The following is a 23,680-nucleotide window of genomic DNA, read 5'->3' on the forward strand; positions in this document are numbered from 1 at the left end:
TTTGTGGGGACACAACCCCCCTTCCAGGTGGCGCCCCATTTCAGGGACGCTGTATTCCCAACCTTGCGCAGCCTTCCCGCTGCCGATTTTGGAAGATTTTCATCAGTCCCGAAAGAAACGCTGTAGCCTGAGCAGTCACTCCCTGTGTCTCCCTGACCCCCGACCGGACCATTCCTCACTTACCTTCTGTCTTCGATTTGCCTCTGTTTCCCCTTCCTGCTCAGCCCACAGAGGCCCTTTGCATCTTGTCCTCACCCCTGCACCCTGATTGCTGACTGGGTCACCCCCACCCCACCCTCCTGCGTCCTGCTGCCCAGGCCCGACGGGTGTTCCCAGCCTCGGCCGCTGCCTCACGGGCTAGCCCTGTGGCTGTGATGCTGCCCTCCCCAGGGCGCTGAGGTACCCCTTGCCCGGCAGCCTCCTCTCCTCACACCTCCCTGCCTCATGCCTCCTCGTACCATATCATGTCTCCTCACACCCTCTCATGCCCCCTCACACCTGCCATCTCTCACCTCCCCACACTCTCTCCTACCCTCACGTCTCATCACACTTCATCCGCCCCCTCACACCTCCCACCTCATATCTCCTCATACCCCCTCACACTTCTCATGCCTTCCCATATCCCGTCACACCTCCTCCTGCCTCTGCATACCTCTCCACACTATCTCGTGCCTCCTCACATCTTCCCATACCCCTCACACCTCCAGAAATCCCCTCACACCTTCTCACACCTTCAGAAATCCTGTCACACCTCCTCACACCTCCTCACACGTCCTCACCCCTCCCTGCAGCTCCCTGCACCACCTCATGCCTCCTTGCACCTCCCCACACCTTTGCACGCCCCCTCACACCTGTCCACATCTCCCCCATCTCCTCAGATCACCTCACACCTCTCTGCCCTCCTCCCACCTCTGGTGTGTGTGTGTCTGCTTGTGAGTTTCTTGAGGTCAGAGACCAGCTCTTCCCCATCTTTAGTTCTCGAGTCCAGATTCTGTGCACCACGTTGCCGACCTGGTGTGCGCTCCGTCAGTCTGAATGCGAGAATGGCACGAGTTTTCGTCCGGCCTCAAGAGTTCCTCAGCTTCTCTCACGGTCTCTGTCTTCGTCCTGTCCGATTTTCTGGGTCTGGTTTTGTACCAAACAGGCAGAGCCCGTGCTGTCAGGAGCACCATAAAGTAGGGACGGGTGATTAATCTTCCTCTGCCTCTCCCTCAGGGGCTGCCTCCAACCAGCCCAGGCCCTGCTGCGGTCAGGGGGAGCCAGTGCAGACCGTAGGAGATGGGCAGTGAGAAAAGGGACCCCCGGCAGGTCAGAGATCAGCACTTAACCAGCGCATTTAGCTCCAGTTCTGGGCATGAATCAACATTCAGTGACGTCTCTTGAAGCACAGATTGGGGTGGGGGTGAGTAGGAGAGTTTGGATTTATTTTCCTGGAGGCTCAATCCGGATATTTATACACCTTAAGTAACGGAGGCGGACACCGTGTTGTAAAAATGTGCATATGTGTGTATTTGTACGTGTGTGGGGGCGTGTGTGCATGTGTGTATACATACATTGCAGTTCAAAAATGCCAGGAATTTAAGTGCAACTTGAAGGACCTTAACATTAAGAACTAACTTAAAGAATAAAGGAGGATTTTCTCAGCTTGAGTACACCCAGCTGCATTAAGACCTAGATGTGTCACGGATGATCGGCCGTGGGTTGAGTTTTACAAATCCTGGTCAGGCTTGTCTTTTGATGTGGTTGCCACTTCGGCTCTTAGTTTCGAGAGCATCAGATGATTTACTGAAGATCAGGTTGTTTCTTTCCCTGGCGACCACTTTCCCTCTCCAGGCAGGGATGAGTTTGAGCTCTGTGGGTGAGGCTCCGGGGCCCCTCAGGGTGGAACGCCTCACCCACGGGCCCTCGAGCTCTGGGGGCTACATGGCTGGTGGCCCTGCGCAAGGGGTGGTGGGGTCTGAGTATTGTTTTAAAGTTACCCTTCTTGTTTATTGTGTTATAATCACCGTGACTTTTACTAAGGCTGTGGTGAACAGTGGCATGGGCAGTGTCTGTCCATGCTTGGTGGCTAGGGCAGTGTTTCCCAAACTCTGTTCCTCGGAATACTCAGAAGACTGTAAGTGGCCAAGTAAGTTCGGAAAACTGCTGCGTGCTACATGTTTTCTCCATGATTTGCAGCAGTCCTTTAAAGACTGGGAAATTCCTGTGGGAATGTGCCTTTTTTTTTTAACCCTTTCCATTATTTTTTTTTAAATATTTTATTTATTTGATAGAGAGAGACAGCGAGAGAAAGAACATGAGCAGGGTGAACGGGAGAGGGAGACGGAGCCTTACCACTGAGTGCGGAGCCCGATGCGGGCCTCCGTCCCAGGATGCTGAAGGCAGACGCTTAATAAATATCTTTACTTTTGGAATTGTGTGGAGAGCTTGAAAAGTCTTTACTTAACAAACACTCTCACAAAGCTGACGTCTCAGTTTCAGAACCCGGGCCCTGGTGGCTGGTGTAAAGGGAACGAGGACTTGCTGGGTTGTCGGTGATGGTATACTGTGTCCCAACTCTGATGTTGTCTGTCATTGCAGGTGATTTTCAAAGCCAAGTCAAAATATTCTCCAGAATTACTCAAATACCGGTAAGTACCCGGGGGGGATTTCTATCCTCATTTGGAAAATATATTTTCGACTATTTAGGACTTGGTTAGGAGCCTGAGGCAGAAATGTAGCTTGTGTCCTTGAGGAGCCAACGCCCTGTGCAGGTGTCCTGAACAATGCTGAAACTCCCAGAACCCGATGAAGCAGGTGAAGTTCGGGGGATTGGGCAGTCTCTGGCCTGGGCTGCTGTGTACTGTGAGAGCCATAGGAGTTTTGTGGAAAGTCAGTCAGTGCTGGGCTGAAAGGGCGGGTTCGTAACCTGGAAGGGAGCGCCTTAAATTACGTGGCAAGTTTACATGAAGAGTTGGATAGGCTTGTTTTTCCTATATAGAACGTTTGTAGGTTTCCCCAAATTTTCAGAGGTCTGTGACCCCAGCACCCCCAAGAGCAAAGAAACCAGTGGCTTAAAGAATGGTCAGACTTGGTCAAAGGGGAAAGGATGCAAGGCATTCAGAAGACCTGGGGCAGGTGTGTGGCGTTCTGATGTCCCTGCTCAGGCGAGCTCCAATGTCATGAGCAGACATTTCTGGGAAAGCAATTTTGGCCACTTACCTTCTTGAATCAAAATGAATATTTAATTATTTTGTGGTTTTAAAAATATGTAAAAATGTGTGCATATTGTATTTTATTTAAATATATAATTTTAAATTTATGAACACTTTTTTTTTAAATTCTGGAAGTGTATTTTTCTCGAGATATAGTTGACATACAACGTTATATTAGTTTCCAGTGTCCCACAGGATGATTTGATATTGGCCTATTGCAAAATGACCACTTCAGTAAGTCTAGTTAACCTCTATTAACGAACATGGTTACAAAATTTGCTGTTTCTTATGATGAGAACTTTTAAGATCATGAAAATGTATATTTTGATCTCCATTTTATATCCAAAGAAACTGAAATTCAGAAAATAATACGACAATACTGGGACTAAAAGAGAAGTCATGAGACTCAGGGTGCCATGTTTGTTTTTCTCACCTAAACTTGAAGTCTTTGTTCACTACTTTTTGGGTAGTTTGGTGCATGTTTCTACTAGACTACTCAGCTGGGACTTGACGGTCCACCATGAAAATATGTTGGTCTGAAGGAGAACCGTTTAAAGGAGCAATTCCAAGTACACAATCCCTTCCCTTCTCTGGTAAGAAAATAGCTGGCCTTTCCTCCACACCCATAATCTAAGCCTCCAGCCTCTTGACTAGAAATATGAATCAACCCAGGGACTGGGGAGCCAAGGATGGGTGAAGACTGGGGAGGAGGAAGAGATTCTGATTGGATCGTGTAGCTGGTCTTATCTTGGAAGTGGTTGGTTGAAGCTGAGGTAATGTGGTGTCTTCTAGAAGTGGAATAGGAAAGCACTGGTCAGAAAGGAAGGCTGATTCAGAAGTTTTCAGCCTCTGAGCCCTTGCGGGGTGGGGTCCACTAGATGTGAGGGTGTGTGTGTGGGGGGTGCAATTCTTGATCCTGGAACCGAAGTGCAGACACCAGGATGGGCTGTTTTCAGTGGGAGGGGGTTTGCAGAGATGGAGAGAGAACACCAGGAGAAATTCAACTGGGTGAGATGTTCGGGCTGGAGAAGACCGAAGAGTTTCTTGAAGCCAGGAGGGTGAGAGTCCGGTGGGAGGAGCCTCTTGACTCCTACATCATAATAAAGAAATGCTCAGATTTATTCGTGTTTATGCCCATCTTCCATCTTCTCTGTTTGATCCCTCACTTCTTTTTCTTTTTAATATTTTATTTTTTGAGAGAGAGACAGCGAGAGAGGGGACATAGGCACTGGGAGTGGGAGAGGGGGAAGCAGGTTCCCCGCAGAGCAGGAAGCCTGATGCGGAACTCGATGATCATGACCCGAGTGGAAGGCAGACGGCCCAGCGACTGAGCCCCCAGGCGCCCCGATTCCCCACTTCTCTTAATCCAGATGCTGCTGCAGACATTTCAGGCCATGATTTATCCCTCGAGGTGCTTTGGTATGTTGGCTTTTGAACAGGCCGGCTTCCCTGACTGAACCACAGCTCACTTGGAAAGAAGCACAAGCCGTCGCTCTAGAAGTGGTGGCAGCTTCTCCCCCCAGCTGCTCCGGTAGCCGCTCCGAGTCTCTGAAGGTGGTTTATACTCAGCCCCGCCAAGAACCGCTTCATTTCCCCTAAGTCCCCTCTCTCCCTGACACACCCGCACACTCAGCTTTGCTGGAGTTGGTGCCCGTGTGATTCAGTTTTTCTCTTTCTCGGGCTCTGCTTGTCAGTCTTTGGCTTAGGAGGCGTGAATATCGCGCGGGGGGTGGGGCTCAGAACACTTTGATTTTCGGCGTTTTTAACTGTTTTCCCTCCATCTTTGAGTAAAAAACGCAACGAACCAGGCTTTGCTTTTCCCATTCTGGAAGGAATCTCAGATCTCAGAAGAGAAGTTTAAACCACGCTTTACAAGCTGCTGACACTCTCCCCTGGCATCGGAGGGAGCAGAGTTCTTGCGCGTGGAGCTCGCGGGCAGCCCACAGGCCAGGCACCGAGGTCCCCAGGCCCTGCGGTCAGCGGCCTCAGCGACTGTCTGCACTTGCAGACCCGCCCGATCCTTGTGGGCTCACAAGCAGAGTCATCCTCCCGGATGCCCGGTCCCACTGATTTCCTTTTCCTTTGGTCTTTTTTCTCATTATAGGCTGTTTATCCTGACCCTGTGTTTGAGCTGAGAAGTAGTCATTCTGGGGCAGGTGGTCAAACACTGTTGCCGTGGAAATGCCCCCTTGCCATAGGATTTGTTCTGCACCACCCCCGCCCCACGCTCTCTCCACACCTCCCGATCTCTCCCTGTCTTCCAGAGCTGCAGGCCCCGGGGGAAGAGTTAAGTTTTGCAAGGTTTTTTTTTTTTTTTTTCATTATGAAAGTTATATAAGCTCATTAGAAAAAAACATAAAATAGAAAAGCATTGGAAGTTTGTGAATAGAGACATGTGGAAAGAAAGAAACCAAATCTAGTGCAGCCCCCGCCCCGCCCTACAGAAACCCCGTCCAACTCTGAGGAGACACAGTAATGTTTTCCATTGTAGGTTTTCGTCTACCTTTCCCAGAACAGAGTTGTTTTGCCACATTTATGATTTTGCTCTCTGACGTTGACCTTAATGTTGGATTATAAGTACTTTGCCCATGTTGTCTCAAGCCTCACAACACAGCTGATTTCTTTGAGACAAAATCAGGCAGTTCAGCTCAGGTCATGATCCCGGGGTCCTGGGATCCAGCTTCATGTCATCATACTCTGTGCTAGGAAGGGAACCTGCTTCTCCCTCTCTCTCTGACCTTCCCCCTGCTTGTGTGCATGAGCACTCCCTCATTCTCTCAAAATAAATAAATAAATAAATAAATAAAATAAAATCTAAAAAAGAAAAAACTAAAAAATACTGGACTGATAGGATTCTGTTTAGCAGGTGGTCCTAGAGGCTCATGGAGTGGGGTAGGCTAGAAAGGGAAGGGCAGAAAGCTCCGCTTGTGTAAAGACAGGGAGATGGGGACACCTGGATGGGCTTATGGCCAGCACACAGGCCAGCTGATTAGGATGGGGGGGTGCCCATTGGTTGACCTGGCTCTGGAGGGGACTGGAGGGTGCCAGAGTGGAGTCGAGGGTGGGGGGGTCAGTCTGGACACCGTCACGTTGGTTTTAGACAGAAGCATGAGGCCATGCAGTCGGTGATGATGGGAAAGGGGGGGCCCACAACGAGGGGAGCAGGAATAAAGAATCTGTTAAACTTGACAGCTGGTTAAACTGGGGTGTAATCCAAGATCTTTATTGTTTAGAAGTACAAAGAAACTGTGGTGCCTTTCGGAGAAATAGGAAAGCCAAGAGGAGTACTGGAATAGGAACTTTGGGAGTTAGGCTTGGACATGGTCTGAGGGGACAGGGCTTCCGGGCTGTTTGGAATGGGAGTGTAAATGTAGGACAGGGCGGTGGCTTTAGAGGAGCAGTAGGAACCTGGGCGTCCGAGGCTGTAACTGAGGCTGCACGAGTAAGTGCGTTTCCCGGGGTGGAGGAGAGCGCCATGGGTGTCGTCACTTTGGGGGAGGAAGAGGAACCAGGGCTGTGCAGGGGCAGGTCAGACGGGAATGGGAGGCAGGCGTAGGGCCATGGAGTGATGGACAACGGGGCTCCGGGAAGGCAGGGAGAGACGGCGACCGAGAGCTGACCCCTTTTGGTTTGGGAGTAGGTCATGGGGACCTGGGAGAGTGTGGGGTCTGCAGGGGACGACCTGGGAGGAAAGGGCATGGGGTGACATAAGACTTTCTGGAGCTGCTGCTGACCGAAGGGGAGCCGTGAGGCCCCGTGGGGTGAGGTCAGAGGACTGACGCGGTAAGAAGGCACAGAACCCGGTGGATTCTCACGGCCGCCGTTTGAGGCAAGCTGGAGACCTCATCTCGCTTCTGTAGATGAGGACACGCAGCCCAGAGTGGGCAGGAGGGACTGCCTGATGTCTTGGCTCCGTGTGTCTCTGGGTCACACTGGGCAGTTGAGGGTAGGGGGAGGGGAAGGAAGGAGGGTGGGATGGAGGCTGGGTTGCCATTGTGTGAAAATCCAAGGTAGAAAGGCACGGCAGGGAGCTGGGGACGTCAACCGTGCTAGCTGTCGTGGGCACCACACGGTTGGCATCAAGTTATGCCCGGCTTCTTCACACTTTCCTTATACTTCTCTCTCTCCCTGTGTCCCCTCCCCCCTGCGGTGGGTCCTATCAGTGACAGTGTCTAGAGCTGGGACTATCATTCAGGAGTCTTTTTTTTTTTTTAGGATTTTATTATAGGAGAGAGAGAGAAGGAGCACAAGTAGTGGGGAGAGACAGAGGGAGAGGAAGAAGCAGGTTCCCCACTGAGCAGGGATCCAGACATGGGGCTCGATCTAAAGACTCTGGGACCATGACCTGAGCCGAAGGCAGACGCCTAATGACTGAGCCAGCCAGGCGCTCTGTCATCCAGGTTTTTATGTCCCAGTCTGTTACATCTTTAGAAGATACTCTAGCTTCAAAACCGTTTTTTTTTTAATTTTGATTTTTTTAAACGATTTTATTTATTTATTTGATAGAGACAGAGCAAGAGAGGCAACACAAGCAGGGGGAGTGGGAGAAGAGAAGCAGGCTTCCCCCCAAGCAGGGAGCCTGATGCAGGACTCGATCCCAGGACCCTGGAATCATGATCTGAGCTGAAGGGAGATGCTTAACAACTGAGCCTCCCAGGCGCCCCTCAAAACCACTTTTAGTCGAGAGTTTTCTTTTTCTGGATTTACAGACATAGTCAACGTAGACCCAGTCTGATTTTGAGCCCCGCACGTCTGTTCCTTGTTGGCGTGTTTACCGAAGGAGGTAGACACCACGGGCCGTCCTGAAGCATTCGGAGGCTGGGGCCTTGGGTATCAGTCCGTCCGAGAAGTCTGCTGGCCGCGCACCGGTCACAAGGAAGCGGGCGGCTCCGGGAATCTGTGGGTCACAAACGGCCGGGGACCCAGCCAGCTGGTGTCCGTTCAGCCCCGAGCAGGGGCTGCGGCAGATCTGACCACTTCCCAGCAGCAGGAAAAGCAGGGCTCGGGCAGCTTCCCGAGGGCACCATCTGTAGCTGCTTTGTGATCCGCACGTGAGAGCCCCTGCTCCGCAAACCCGCGCTCTGCGTGTCCGCGCTGGCGCGTCCGCTTCCAGCCGTTAACGGAACGGGCCGCGCTTTCCTTGCGGGTGGATCCGGAAGCGCAGCCAGCAGGCAGGGCGTGGGGCTGACCGCGCTCTCTGGTTCTCCCCAGGCTGCCCCTCTACCTCGCCTCGCTCTTCATCAGCCTCATTTTCCTGTTGGTGAATCTGACCTGCGCGGTGCTGGTGAAGACAGGCGGCTGGGAGAGGAGGGTCATCGTCTCGGTGCGCGTGGCCATCAACGACACGCTCTTCGTGCTGTGTGCCGTCTCCCTCTCCGTCTGTCTCTACAAAATCTCAAAGATGTCCTTGGCCAACATTTACTTGGAGTCAAAGGTAGGTGGACATGTGGTCAAGATCTCTTCGTTAAGCCAACGCTAAAAACCGTCTCCCGGTCGCAGACAGAACTCAGCAGACACCTCCCACACCTGACCTGCAAATGGTTGGCTGCACCCTAGCTGCCAAAACCTGGAGCAGTGTCATTCCTTGAACTTCGTACGTGAGAAGAGTTGCTTTTATGTGTGGGAGTGTGAGGAATTACCGGCAGGGAGGCGGCCTGTGCATAGACACAGGGTTTAACCAACATTTTAAAGGACTCGCTGATTGCTTGTGCTGATGAGACTAGTAGAAACACTCGCCTAGTGTCCCCTGTGTTCCAGGCACTTTGAGATCTGCATTCGGCCTGCGTAAGCTCATGGTGTCTTCCTAGATCTCTGGGAGACCAGGCCCTGGAGGTCAGTACCTGGCATTGCCCTACGCAGCCCGGAGACAGAGAGCCAGGCTTCCGACTCACGGTCTGGCCGCAGGCTCTGCAGATGTGGATGGATGGAGGCTCCCCTCAGGACTGACTGATGCCCCCAGGAGGGGACCGTGGACACTCCAGGGAGGACACTGCCCCCTGGAGTTCAGGCTGGCCCCTGCACCGAGCTCTTGGTCGGAGATGGAGGCAGCCGGCTGGAGAGGCTGGCTGGGTTTGCTATGTGCTATGCACCCTAGAATGCCTGTTCACTCTTCCTTTCCCCAGAGTTCTAGGAAAGAACTGACATGCTTCTGGGCCCCCGATCGGCCTCACCCCGAGTCTCCCTTGGTCGGGAAGCCCAGGGAAGAGTGGAGGCTGGGGAAGGGGCCTTGGTTTTTGCACTTGTGCAATGATTGAATGATTTCTGTAATTCCTCTGCTTCTAACCATGTCCTCTGGTGGACCCCCTGTCTGGCTGACCCCCCTGTCTGGGGTACTCCCGCTGTCCGGCAGACCCGCCTGTCTGGCTGACCCCCTGTCTGGCCGACCCCCTGTCTGGCCGACCCCCGTGTCTGCCGCCTTTGCCACGTGGCCCACCTGGCTATAATTAGTCTTATGTCTGAAGACCGTGGGGAGCTCTGTCCCCAACGATATTGTGCCTTCAGTAGTGACCAGTAGACTAAAATCTGACCTCAGAAACCCCAAGCCTTCACAACGCATCCGTGATCAAGCTGACCTCTGGCAAGTTCCCTCGAGACTTGAGTATGGCAGGAGTAGTTTTTTTCATGTATGAGTTTTGACAGATTTCAGACTGGATTTTGATACAAGTTTTGTCTGTTTGTACTGTCCCCCCCCCCCCCCCCGTGAGGGCTATCCAAGGCTTTAAAAAAAACAGAATCGTGGTTTTTATGGGAAGAGTTACATTTCAGTTGCCAAATAACCATTTAGATCAGCCCTGTGGCAAACACACTGTTAAACTGCTACTGGCAAAATAAAATAGTATCTTGTTGATGTATGATTTCTCAATGCAAATTTCAAAAACCCATTTCATTTTTTTTGGTCACGTTAACTATACGTTTCTAGCTTAGGGCCCTTTAATGGACTGTAAATTGATAGCTTCATAAATGGGGGTACAAATCACCAATTTCCATGTAATTCCAAGTCTGGAGTGAGACCAGGGCTTCCAGCCTAGAAGATTCTGGAATTTGAGGAAGTGCTCCCTGCCCAGGACCATGGTCCACAGGACCGCTCCCCCAGTCGCCACCCTGCTGGGGTTGGTTGTCCCGGGCCGGACCGGACGCTGGGCAGTGGGCTCCCAAGTTGGGAGATCCTGGAGATTGAACAACATAAACCACCTGACTTTCTCATTCTTACAAACCTGGGCTTTAGGCAAATGGCCCCTATTTTAAGGCTTCTCCAAACCAACTCCCAGATTTGGGTCTGTATGGAGATCCTTTGACATTTGAGGAGGGGGTGTGGGGTGAGGTGAGGTTTGGGTGTGGGTTTACCGGTGAGAGCGGACACTGTGGTTTGTGCCCCCGAGAGCTCAGGGGTTTACTAGGTCTGAAGCCAGGGCAGGTTCTAGGATGAGGCTGGTGTGTTGGACCTGGAATGGGTGCTTCCCTCATGGCTCCCTCTTTTCCAGGGCTCCTCTGTGTGTCAAGTGACGGCCATCGGAGTGACCGTCATCCTTCTCTACACCTCCCGAGCCTGCTACAACCTGTTCATCCTGTCGTTCTCCCAGAGCAAGAATGTCCATTCCTTTGATTACGACTGGTACAATGTCTCAGACCAGGTCAGTGGGCACCAGTGACGTGTTCCCCGAACAGCAACCCTTTGCTTCACAGCACTGCATGTGGCAGAGAGAGGCTCCTTGCTTTTGCTGCTGCATTGCTGGGTGACCTTGACCATCACTTACCTGTGTGGTATCTGTGTCCATGTCTGTCAGATGGGGTCATAGTACCTGGCTTGTCCCAGCTCACATCTTCTGAGACAACTAGCATCTAGGTGCACACGTGCGCTTGTACACACACACACACTAATTTCTGGGGCTCTTGACAAATGGTACTTAAAACATTTTTAAGTGCTTCCATATAAATGCAAGATGGTTTTATTAAAGGGTGAAGTTTGCCTTGGTGAAATAGATTGTATGCAGATTTCAGAAAATACATAAAACCATGGCTTTATTTTTTTAAGACTTTTTTTATTTGTCAGAGAGCGAGCGAGCACAAGCAGCAGCAGTGGCAGAGGCAGAAGCAGACTCTCCACGGAGCAGGGATCCCGATGTAGGGCTTGATCCCACGACCCTGGGAGCACGACCTGAGCCGAAAGCAGATGCTTAATGACTGACCCATCCAGGCATTCCTAAAACTATCGTTTTTTAAAAGTGCAGCATGGAGACAGCATTTGAGGAGATCGAGACAAATATGACTGGGGGTTTGAAGGTTTGAGTAAAATCTCTTTTACCAGTGGTCACCCCGTGATATTCTCGCCCTTTTAATATATGCTAGAAACTCATGAGTCGTAAGTTATAAAGCCGTGAACAAAGGTAGTGACATATCATCTGGCATTCTTGTTCACAAAAGCCAAAAATAAAAAAAGAATGGGAATGAGGTCGCATCCTCTCATTTGAGAAATACCGGTTCTTTGTCTGTCATGCAGGACAGAGCACTGGGGGTACAAACGTACACAGATGGCCTCCCTGCCCCACAGCAGGAGTTTATGTCCCCTGAGGAAAACAGACACACAGATAAGCCATTACAACACGCAGAACTTCTGCTTTATAATAGGCTCTACTGGATTGAATTACAGAAAGCTCCTTAACTGTCCCTAGAGCAACACCGAATGCTCAGCTCTAGGAAACACATGTCTCCAGTCCCAGCAGTGCTCCCTCCCTGGGCTGGATTCACACTCCAGAGGAAGACATTAAGTGACCCCGATAAGCATGGGAGGACAAGATGAAATTTGGAAGGGGCACAGGGAAGGGGCTAGAGTTCGGAAGGGTTCAGACCACCACTGCCCAGACCAATCCCACCTGTATAGGATGGGAGAGATTTGGGCAAGGCACTGCCAAAGGTGTGCCCTGTTTGGAGAAAATCAAATATATAAAAATTGAATCTTGGAACAATAAATGAGAGACTTACTCATAAGACCTGAAGGATTTCATTGTAGTGAAATGTCCATCAATGGCTACTTTCATAACAACTTTCGGGCAGACGGCAGCAGCCTGGCATTCAGCACTGTCCCCTTGCTGGGTAGCTGTCACCGCTGTCTGTCTCGAGAACGTGCTCGTCCTCCCAAACCACAACCCCATACCCATTAAACACTAGAGGTTAGGTTTTAACAAAATAATTATTTCAGTTTTTCTTTCCGGTAAGGGCTTATAATGGTAACAAACTTAAAATAATATAATTTTTAAAAATTCTATTGTTTTTAGGGGGAATGTTTATTTATGAGTATCTAGACCTGTGTGTTGCTGGCCCCAGGCTGCACATTATCCACGTAGAATGGAAGGGACTAGCGTGCTACCCAGCTGAGTTAGAGAGGGAAGCGAGATACAGAGATGGGGAGATGGTTTCCTGGATGGGCCTGATCTGCTCGGGCTACTGCCTCCAAACACGATGTAGGTAGAAGGTAGAAGGTAGGAGAAGAAGGTAGAAGGATTATTTAGGTGATCGGCTTTTCATGGCTTGGTTTTGGTGCACTTTGTCTGAAACACTGCCCTTTGTGGGAGAGCTGCCCAGATGCGACCCCGTGCACTTATCCTGGGCCCTGAAGATGGGAGACAGACTACACACCAGGCCCGTTTGGCCATCCCACTGGTCCAGACAAACATCCTGGACTGGAAACAGTCTTTTTCCAGGTGATCTCCCCTGCAACCAGCTTTAAAGGATAAAGAATAGGATATGGGGAACAGGAAGAGAAGTTTAAAAATTGATGGGTTTATCCCAGGGATGAGACAGAGGGTGATAGTTACATGCTGTCCTCAAAGATATGGGAGGGAGGGCGCTTGGGTGGCTCGCTGGTTAAGCAGCTGCCTTCAGCTCAGGTCATGATCCCAGAGTCCTAGGATCGAATCCTGAATCATGCTTTCAGCTCTGCAGAGAATCTGCTTCTCCCTCTGACCTTCTCCCCTCTTGTGTTCTCTCTCACACACACACTCTTTCTCTCTCTCGAATGAATGAAAGAGAGAAAGAAAGAAAGAAAGAAAGAAAGAAAGAAAGAGAAATCTTTGAAAAAATGTGGGAGGGAGAGACCTAACATCTCCCTATTTGATTGTTGAAGGAAAGAAGACTTACATTCAAGAGACTTAGCTTGGATATGAGGAGGTTTTGAAGGGTGACGTAATAACCGTCAGAGATGGGCAGTTCCCACGTTTGACTATTTTGAAGATAAGAATTCTCTGCCCTGTGTGGTTGGAATGACTCCCCACCTGGCTTAATACCTGATTTCCACATGCATGTTGCAGGGGGAAGGAATTGCACCGTATTAGAATTAGCCTTTCTTCACGTTAGCAAGAACCAGAGCAAAACCTCAGTGTGCTGACTGCGTGCCTCCCCTCGCTTTTCAACAGGCAGATCTGAAGAACCAGCTGGGAGACGCCGGATACGTGGTGTTCGGGGTGGTCCTCTTCGTGTGGGAGCTCTTACCCACCACCTTAGTTGTTTACTTCTTCCGAGTCAGAAACCCTGCGAAGGACCTTGTAAGTACACCATCTTCTAGTTGTGGAAACTGTTTCCTGCTTCTCATCACAACGCATGCCGTTGGGGCTTGACCTTAGATTTTCAGGAGCACGCCTCTTTCGTCCTATTGTGATATAAAAAGTTCCCTTGTCTGCCTGAGATGGTCCTCTCCCTTAACTCTGATTTATTTAGTTGTTTGTTTATTTTTATTTTTATTTTTATTTTTTTAAATTTCTTTTCAGTGTTCCAGAATTCATTGTTTATGCACCACACCCAGTGCTCCATGCAATACGTGCCCTCCACAATACCCACCATCAGGCTCACCCCACCCCTGTCCCCTCCAAAACCCTCACATTGTTTTTCAGACTCCGTAGTCTCTCATGGTTCGTCTCCCCCTCCGATTTCCCCCAACTCCCTTCTCCTCTCCATCTCCCCATATCCTCCATGTTATTCCTTATGCTCTAAAGATAAGCAAAACCATATGATAATTGACTCTCTCTGCTTGACTTATTTCACTCAGCATAATCTCTTCCAGTCCCGTCCATGTTGCTACAAAAGTTGGGTATTCATCCTTTCTGATGGAGGCATCATACTCCATAGTGTATATGGACCATGTCTTCCTTATCTATTCGTCCATTGAAGGGCATCTTGGTTCTTTCCACTGTTTGGCAACTGTGGCCATTGCTGCTATGAACTTGGGGGTACAGATGGCCCTTCTTTCACTACATCTGTATCTTTGGGGTAAATACCCAGGAGTGCAATTGCAGGGTCATAGGGAAGCTCTATTTTTAATTTCTTAAGGAATCTCCACACTGTTCTCCAAAGTGGCTGCACCAACTTGCATTCCCACCAACAGTGTAAGAGGGCTCCCCTTTCTCCACATCCTCTCCAACACACGTTGTTTACTGTCTTGTGAATTTTGGCCATTCGAACTGGTGCAAGGTGGTATCTCAATGTGGCTTTGATTTGAATCTCCCTGATGGCTAGTGATGATGAACATTTTCTCATGTGTCTCTTAGCCATTTGTATGTCTTCATTGGAGAAGTGTCTGTTCATGTCTTCTGCCCGTTTTTTGACGTGATTATCTGTTTTGTGTGTGTTGAGTTTGAGAAGTTCTTTATAGATCCTGGATATCAGCCCTTTGTCTGTAGTGTCATTTGCAAATATCTTCTCCCATTCCATGGGTTGCTTCTTTGTTTTGTTGACTGTTTCCTTTGCTGTGCAGAAGCTTTTGATCTTGATGAAGTCCCCAAAATTCATTTTCGCTTTTGTTTCCTTTGCCTTTGGAGACATATCTTAAAAGAAGTTGCTGTGGCCGATATCAAAGAGGTTACTGCCTATGTTCTCCTCTAGGATTCTGATGGATTCCTGCCTCACATTGAGGTCTTTTATCCATTTTGAGTTTATCTTTTTGTATGGTGTAAGAGAATGGTCGAGTTTCATTCTTCTATACATAGCTGTCCAATTTTCCCAACACCATTTATTGAAGAGACTGTCTTTTTTCCACTGCATATTTATCTATTTTAATTTCTTTTTTTCTTTTTTTTTCCCCTTAACTCTTTTTGAGGGAAATTCATTTTTTCAGCTTTTCTCTTTCAGAAGAAATGAAAGTTGCCTCTCAAGGCATAAAGATAGTGACTGACTGTTTTCCTAGTGCAACAAATCTCACTGGTATCTGAGCCTTGACTTGGGGTGAACCAAATATATAAGCTTTTATTTTTGGAAAGGGAAATAAAAACTGGTACTTGAGTTCTTCAGCCCTGTGTTATGCTGGACAGTGAGTTGGGAATTCGAGGACAGGGAAATAAAAACATCATGAGGGTTGCTAACCCCACTCCCCTGGTTTGGTCCCATTTCTGCTGGGCCAGCTTTGCATAATTGTCTTTCTCAGGACATGACAGAAAATGCACAGCTTGCAAGAGTGAGGAAACTCCTGGGCACTTGTGCTCCATGAATTATTCTAGCCACACTAACGAGGGGTAGTATTTTGAGTCGCTGATCTATGAAGCCCCCAGAAAAGTATAGAGAATGTCTTTTGGCCAATGCGAGCCAAATGTGGGAGGGCAACCAACCAATTGTGTTCTACCCTGTTTCTTTTTCTTTCTTTTTAAAGATTTACTTATTTGAGAGAGAGAATGCTAGAGGCAAGGAGGGGCAGAGGGAAAAAGAGAACCCCAAGCAGATGCCCCGCTGAGTGCAGTGCCCAATGTGGGGCTCGATCTTATGCCCTGAGATTATGACCTGATCCAAAACCAGGAGTTGGCTGCTTAACTGACAGAGCCACTCAAGCACCCTGACCGTGTTTTTTTCTTACTTTTCTCTTATTCATCTCTGGATAGTCACCGGTGAGCCAGAAACGGTGGGGGTGGGGGGGAGCTTGCCTGGCCTGGGGCGTGTGGGGCAGCCCAGCCTGACTGCGGCCCCTGCAGAGAATGCAGTGGGTAGCGTTTTCTAGACTGTTGCATCCGCTTCCTCCACTTCCGTTATTTGTAGCTGCAGGACCGTAGCCGTGCACTTCCTCTGACCTTCACTTGCTGTGGAAACAGCTAGAGGCATCTGTAGAGTCGGATCCTAAACACTTGAAGCTCCCTGATGCAGAAATAGGACAGGTAGGCCCCAGATTCTAGGCTGAGAGACCAGGTCCTTATTTTCCTTCCTTCTCTGAAGTTTTCTGGGCACCTTGCGGGACCAGGGGATTGTGAGGGGTCGCTGAAGCTGACTCCTGGAGCTTATGGAGGCCTCCCCCGGCCTCTGCATGTACCTTTTTATCAGCTCACGTCTCGGAGGCTTCAGAACTGGGCTCCCAAAACCCAGAGTAGACGTCCAGATTAAACAAGAGGAAGGCTAATGTGATAGTGTCCACATTCTTCTACTAAATGAATACAGAGTAATGTCTGCTGTGTACTCACAGATGTCATTATCCAGGACACCTGTCTTCCTTAACACACTCCATGTAGATGCGGTTACTTGGTTATCGGCCTTGAATAGAGTTCAGGGTGTTCTGAGTATTTTCTAGAGCTGTGGTTCTTGAACATGGTGGTCTTGGGACACTTTACGTGGATTAATTTTTTTTTTAAGATTTTATTTATTTGTCAGAGCATGAGCAGGGGGAGCGGCAGGCAGAGGGAGAGGGAGAAGCAGGCTCCCCACGGAGCAGGGAGCCCTATGTGGGGCTGGATCCCAAGACTCTGGGATCATGACCGGAGCTGAAAGCAGACGCTTCACCGACTGAGCCACACAGGCACCCTGTGATTAATTTTTTTACTGAGCGGTGATTGACGTACTAGTTTCAGTTGTACAGTGTAGTGAGTGGGTATCGTAGCTGTTACACAGTGATCCTAACAAGCCCGGTTGCCATCTCATGATACGGTTATGATGTTTCTTCTTGGGCTAACTTTCAAGGTCTGCTCTAACTGCCTTCAGATGTGCAGCACACTGTTATTACGTGTGGTCCGCGTGCTGTATGGGGTCCCCAGGACTTAGTCATTGTGTAACTGGAAACGTGTACCTTTGACCCCTTCCATGTGGTTCGCCCACTCCCCATTCCCACCTCAGGCGACCACCGTCTCCTCTCTGTACCCACGCTGGGGTTTTCTCTGCATGCTCTGAGATTCCACATATGCGAGATCATACAGTGTTTATCTTATTCTGACTTACTTCAATGTATCCATGTTGTTGCAAATGGCAGGATTTGGGTGGTGTGTGTTTGTTTGTTGGTGGTTGAGTAATATTCCAGTATAGTTCCTTATCCTTTCATCCACTGATGGACTGTCTCTTGGCTCTTGTAAATAATGCTGCGGTGAACACGAGGGTGCAGATATCCTGTCGGATTAATGTTTTCATCTCCTTCAGATAAATGCAGAAGTGGGATTGCTGGATCACAGGCTGGGTCTGTTCTTACTTTTCTGCGGACCTTCTGCTATTTCCCACGGTGGCTGCGCCCATCTACGTTCCCACCAGCAGTGAGTGTGAAAGGGTTCCTTTGCACATCCCGGCCAACACTGGTTATTTCCTGTCTTGTGATTTCAGCCATTCTGACAGGCGTGAGGTGATCGCTCACTGTGGTTTTGATTTGTATTTCCCTGATGGTGAGCGACGTTGAGCATCTTTTCATGTACCTGTTGGCCATCTGTAGGTCTTTGGGAAAAATGTCTCTTTGGGTCCTTTGCCTATTTTTTAATTGGATCATATTTTCCCATAGACTTGTAGGAGTTCTTCATATGTTTTGGGTATTGACCCTTTATCAGATACATGATTTGCAAACATCTCCTAGTCAGTCTGTTACCTTTTCATTTTGTTTATGGTTTCCTTTGCTGTGTGGAAGCTTTTTCATTTGATGTGGCTTTACGTGTTTATTTTTGCTTTTGTTGCCTTTACTTTGGGTGTCAAATCTAAATCATCATCCCCAGTACTGACGTCAGGGAGCTTACCACCTGTGTTTTCGTTTAGGGGTTTTATGGTTTCAGTTCTTACATTCAAGTGTTTAATCCATGTTGAGTTAATGTTTGTGGGTGGTATAAGAAGACAGTGGTCCAGTTTCATTCTTTTCCATGTGGCTGACCATTTTTCCCAACGCTCTTTATTGAAAGAACTGTCGTTTCTCCCATTATATAGTCATGGCTGCTTTGTTGTAAAGCACTTGACCATGTAAGTGTGGATTTCTTTCTGGGCACTCTGTTCTTCCATTGATATGTGTGTCTGTTTTTATGCCAGTATCATACTGTTTGGATAACTGTAGCTTTGTAATATCATTCGAAACAAGGGAGCATGATGCCTCCAGCTGTGTTCTTCTTTTTCAAGATTCTCAACTCTTCAAGGTTACACTGATAAATTATTGAGGACCTACTAAAGCTCTTGTTTGGAGAGGGGTGTGCGTGCATGTAAAATTAAAAAAATTAATTCTCTATAAATAATAAACCCATTATATGTTACCATAAAATTTTTTTCTGAAAAAGAACATTTTTCCAAAACAAAGTAGGAGAGTAGCATTGTTGTAAAATTCTCAGATTTTTTTCGTATCTGATTTAATAGAAGACAGCTGGGTTCTGTCTGCTTCTGCATTCAGTCTGTTGTGATACATTATTTTGGTGGGGTATGTGAGGAAAATCCAGCCTTACAGAAATACATATTTGCAATGAAGTAGAGTAATTTAATACCCTTTAACATAATTATGGATATTTTTCTTTGAAGTGCATCAAAAGTGAACGAGTTATGGTTTCCTAACAGTCAGTTGCAGTGTGGAATCTAAAACCATAGCAGTAAACTCCTCAGACTGTGTCAACACTAACATCCCTCAGTTTATCTTGCATTTTGAATGGATCTTCTACCCACGCACAGCCTTTTATATTGGTCACTTGGAAAATACTGGCATACTGAGTTACGCAGATCTTTCAGACATTAAAATTCACTCATTAAATATCACCACTGATCATTTCAGGAGAATCTTTGAAGTCCTGGGATGCCCTGCGGCTCGTGGTGGGGGATACCAGTTTTCCAAAGCTTTTTCATTGTTGCTGAAAAGTTCATATTTGATTAATGATAAATACTGTCCACCCGTCTGACAGTTCACTTCAGATACTTTCGAGACAGGGTCTGCCAGACACTCATGTCTGAAAAAGCCTGGTTTGTAAGAGTTGTGAAGTGGCATGAAGAAATGTAGCTACGACCCAAACAGCTGCACGAGGTCTTTCCCTGAAAACAGCTTCTAGATGAGCTATGTGCGTACTTCCCGTGTTGTCATGTAACCTATTAAAAACACAGAGACTGAGATTTAATATAACTAATAATGTTTAGGGCTTTGTTACAGCCTTTTTTTTTTTTTTAAGGTTTATTTATTCTTGAGAGAGAGAGCGTATGCAGGCAGGTGGTGGGCAGGAGCAGAGAGAGAGGGAGCGAGAGTCTAAGCGGATTCCCCACCAAGTGTGGAGCCCTGTGCGGGGCTCGATCTCATGACCTTGAGGTTACGACCTGAGTTGAAACCAAGTCAGACACGTAACTGACGGTGCCAGCCAGGCACCCCCAGCAAAGGCATTCTCGAGGAAGACGGCCTCTAACTGGTGGTGTAGCCGTGGGCAATCCAGGGTTGGCCGGGGCGGTTGGTGCCACCATTGCAGAACAGCCGGAGTGGCAGGCTTGCGCACCATCTGTGCTGGTGTTGAGACCGTGGAAAGGGCAAGTCACGTCTTAACCCACTAATTACAAAAATAGTTACAACCTTGCAGGTGCCGGAACAGATCTCAGGGACACACTGAGGCTAAGCCTCCATGGACAGCAGCTTAGTCGTGAATTAAAATGATTCTCTATGCTCTGAACAATGTTTTCTCCTGATTTACCACAAGGAAGTGACTTCAGTAGGAGGGAGGTATAATTCTAAATAGAAAAACATTTTCCCTTTTCTCTCAGGAAGGAAATCTCATTAGCAGGGAATGTGGGTGTCAGATTGCGCTTGGGGTGTTCGTGAAATCTCCTTAGGCGAGTCTCCTGGAGGGAAGGCCATCTGGTCGTGTAGAATTTGGTCAAGTGAGCCAGGCACAGTGGAGCGCTTCCGTGTGCCAGGCACCGTGCGGAATGGCACTTTAGATATATTTCGTGTTCTAATGCTCACACTCAGCCTCTGAGCTGGAAACCATTATCACACTCAAATGAGGAAACGGGTTCCAGATCATGGGGCGTGTCGGAGGCAGAGCTGGGATCGCACCACGGCAGTCTGGCTCCCGAGTCCATAAGGATAATTACTGGGCTGCGCTGTGGCTTTCCTTGGCGTAAGGTCTGGAGAAACTAAGTTGCTGCTGTGTGTGACTCGGCAACAATCTTACCACTATCTGTAATTCCTGTAATCCTTGGAGAAAAAAACAGTCTGATACTCCTCTGTGTGGGTGGGTGGGGCGATTTATAACCCAACTCCTGTTCCTGGACTTTAAAAGAGCCCATTGCAGGTGGGGACTTTCTTCAGCTGTGATCCACCATCTGTATGCGCAACGCAGTTGCTGTGAACGCGCCTCTCCCCCTGCGGCAGAGCCCAGCATGACCGCGTTCAGAGCGCGGCTCTCTGCCATCCACATCAGAGTCCCGGGGGCCCTTGGGGTCAGGGCGGATTCCTAGGTCAGAATCTCTGGGGCAGGTTCTGGGAATCCACGTTTTAAATATGAAGAACCCCCGGTGATTTGAGTGCGCTGTGAAGTTTGAGAACCTCCCTGGGTTTGTTGTTCTTGCTTAAACAGCTTTACCGGGATAGAATTCCCATCCTGTACAACCCCCCATGTCCTGTGTGCAGCTCAGTGGCTTGGGGTGTTTTCAGATATGTACAGGCATCACTGCAGTTTTGAGAACATTTTTTATCACCTCAAAAGGAAACCTGTACCCATGAGCTGTCACTCCCCTCCCCGGCCCCAGGCACCTGCTCGTCTGTCTGTGGATTTCTCTGCTGGAATTCCACGGGCATGGGCCACACACTGTGTGGTTTCCTGTGGCTGCCTCCTTGCACAGGGTTCATGTGTGTCATAGCACGTATTAGTACCTTATTCCTTTTTATGGCTAAATAATCATCATATGGTGGTCTCACATCTTGTTTCCAGTTCTTTGCTCCTAGAGCAGTGCTGCTCTAGACATCCCTGTGTAGGTTTCTGTGTGCACATGTCTTCCAAGGTGCCTGGGGGACTCAGCTAAGCATCAGACTCTGGGTTTAGGCTCAGGTCATGGTCTCAGGGTCCCAGAGTTGAGCCCCACATCAGACTCCCTGCTCAGCGTGGCGTCTGTTGGAGTTTCTCTCTCTCCCTCATGTTGCCCCTTCCCTCCCCTCCACAGGCACACTTTCTCTCTCTCACTGTCTCTCAAATAAATCAAACTTAAAAATAAAATATGTCTCTTAGGTATATATCTAGGAGTGCAGTTGCTAGGTCATATGGTAACTCTATATTGAAATTTTTTTTTTTAATTCTAATGTGGTTAACATGCAGTGTTGTGTTAGTTTCAGGGGGATGGTACAGTGACTCCGTCCTTCCACACATCCCTCCCGGCTCATCAGGACAAGTGGCTCCCACTTCTCCTCATGAAGCTCCCCATCCCCCACCAGCCTCGCCTCTGATGACCCTTTGTTCCCTGTAGTTAAGAGTCTGTTTTTTGGGTTCTTTTTTTTTCTTCTTTTGCTCATTTGTTTTGTTTCTTAAATTCTATATGAGTGAAATCATGTGGTATTTATTTTTCTTGGACTTACTTTGCTTAGGATTATACTCTAGCTCCATCCATGTGGGTGCACATGGCAAGATTTCATTCTTTTGATGGCTGAGGAATGTTCCATTGTATATGTACACCACGTCGTCTTCATCCGCTCATCCATCAGTGGACACTTGGGCTGCTTCCACAGTTTGGCTATTGTAGATAATGTTGCTATGAACATAGGGGTGCAGGTATCCCTTCAAATGAGTGTTTCTGTATTATTTTGGTAAATACCCAGTAGTGAAATTACTGGATTTGTAGAGTAGTTCTGTTCTTAGTTTTTTGAGGAACCTCCACACTGTTCTCCACAGTGGCTGCACCAACTTGCATTCCCACCAACAGTGTAGGAGGGTTCCCCTTTCTCCGCATCCTCACCAGCATCTGTTGTTTCTTGTGTTGTTGGTTTTAGACACTCCGACATGTGTGAGGTGATCTCTCATCATGGTTGCAATCTGCATTTCCCTGAGGATGAGTGATGTTGAGTATCTTCTCATGCATCTGTTGGCCATCTGTTTTTCTTTTTTGGAGAAATGTCCGTTCATGTCTTCTGTCCATTTTTTAATTGGATTATTTGTTTTTTGGGGTGTTGTATAAATTATTTATATGTTTTAGATGGTAACCCATTATTTTCCCAGTCAGTAGGCTGTCTTTTAGTTTTGTTGGTCTCCTTTGCTGTGCAGAAACTTTCTATTTTGATGAAGTCCCTGTAATTTAGTTTTGCTTTTCTTTCCCTTGCCAAAGGAGACATGTCTTGAAAAATGTTGCTGTGGCTGGTGTCAGAGAAATGACTGCCTGTGCTCTCTTAAAGGATTTTTACAGTTTCATGTCTCATATTTAGGCCTTTAATCCATTTTGAGCTTATCTTGTGTATGGTGTAAGAAAGTGGTTCAGTTTTCCTAATACCATTTGTTGAAGAGACTTTTTCTCACTGCATGTCCTTACCTTCTCTGTTGGAGATTAATTGACCATATAATTGTGGGTTTATGTCTGGATTTTCTGTTCTATTGTTTTTTGTTTTTTGTTTTTGTTTTTTTTTTTTGAGAGAGAAGAGAGGGCGAACACCTGTAAGCTGGGGGAGGAGCAGAAAGGGAGGGAGAGGAAGGGGAATAACGTAAAGCAGACTCCGTGCTGATGGCAGAGCCTGATGTGGGGTTCGATGCCGCAGCTCTGAGATCATGACCGAGGTGAAACCAGGAGTCAGATGCGTAACCAACAGAGCCACCTGAGTGCCCCAACATATGTGTATTTTGTGCCAGTCCCATAGTTTTGATGACTACAGCTTTGTTATCGAACTTGGAGTCTGGAATTGGGATACCTACAGTTTTTCTTTTCCAAGATTGCGTTGACTGTTTGGGGTCATTGGTGGTTCCATTCAAATTATGGGAGTGTTTGTACTCTTGACTGCAGACTTTCCTCTTTCAGCACTTTGAGTATGTCACACCACTCCCTTCTGGTCCACAAAGTTTGTGCTAAAAAAGCAGCTGATAGTGTTGTGGGGTTTCCCTTATATGTAATGGTCTTTTTTTCTCTTGCTGCTTTAAAAAAATTTTTAGCAGTATTTTTTGCCATTGTAATTACCATGTGTCATGGTGTGGACCTCTTTGGGTTAATTTGTTTTGAAGGGTCTCTGTGCCGCCCGGATCTGGATCTCTGTTTCTTCCCTCAGAGTGGAAAGGTTTCTGCTATTCTTTCTTCAAATAAATTTTCTGCTCCCTTTTCTCTTCTTGTTCTCCTGGGATCCCTGTAGTGCCGCA

At 48.1% G+C, this 23,680-nt stretch overlaps 1 protein-coding gene across 2 annotated transcripts in view; it reads left to right on the top strand.

The window, feature by feature from the left end:
* The window catches only part of GPR137B (G protein-coupled receptor 137B), a 43,078-nt gene that overhangs the window by 14,574 nt on the left and 4,824 nt on the right, over positions 1–23,680 (top strand). Inside the window, exons 2-5 of one of the 2 annotated variants that reach the window (XM_032850392.1) lie at positions 2,581–2,630; positions 8,406–8,628; positions 10,676–10,825; positions 13,604–13,732. In XM_032850392.1, coding sequence (XP_032706283.1) covers positions 2,581–2,630; positions 8,406–8,628; positions 10,676–10,825; positions 13,604–13,732 — 552 coding nt within the window. The remainder of the gene's footprint in view (positions 1–2,580; positions 2,631–8,405; positions 8,629–10,675; positions 10,826–13,603; positions 13,733–23,680) is intronic. The other variant, XM_032850393.1, reaches the window with a different exon arrangement.

The sequence above is a fragment of the Lontra canadensis genome, unplaced genomic scaffold (assembly GCF_010015895.1).
Source record: "Lontra canadensis isolate GAN:19392208 unplaced genomic scaffold, GSC_riverotter_1.0 scaffold406, whole genome shotgun sequence".
In the NCBI taxonomy this organism is placed as follows: domain Eukaryota; kingdom Metazoa; phylum Chordata; class Mammalia; order Carnivora; family Mustelidae; genus Lontra; species Lontra canadensis.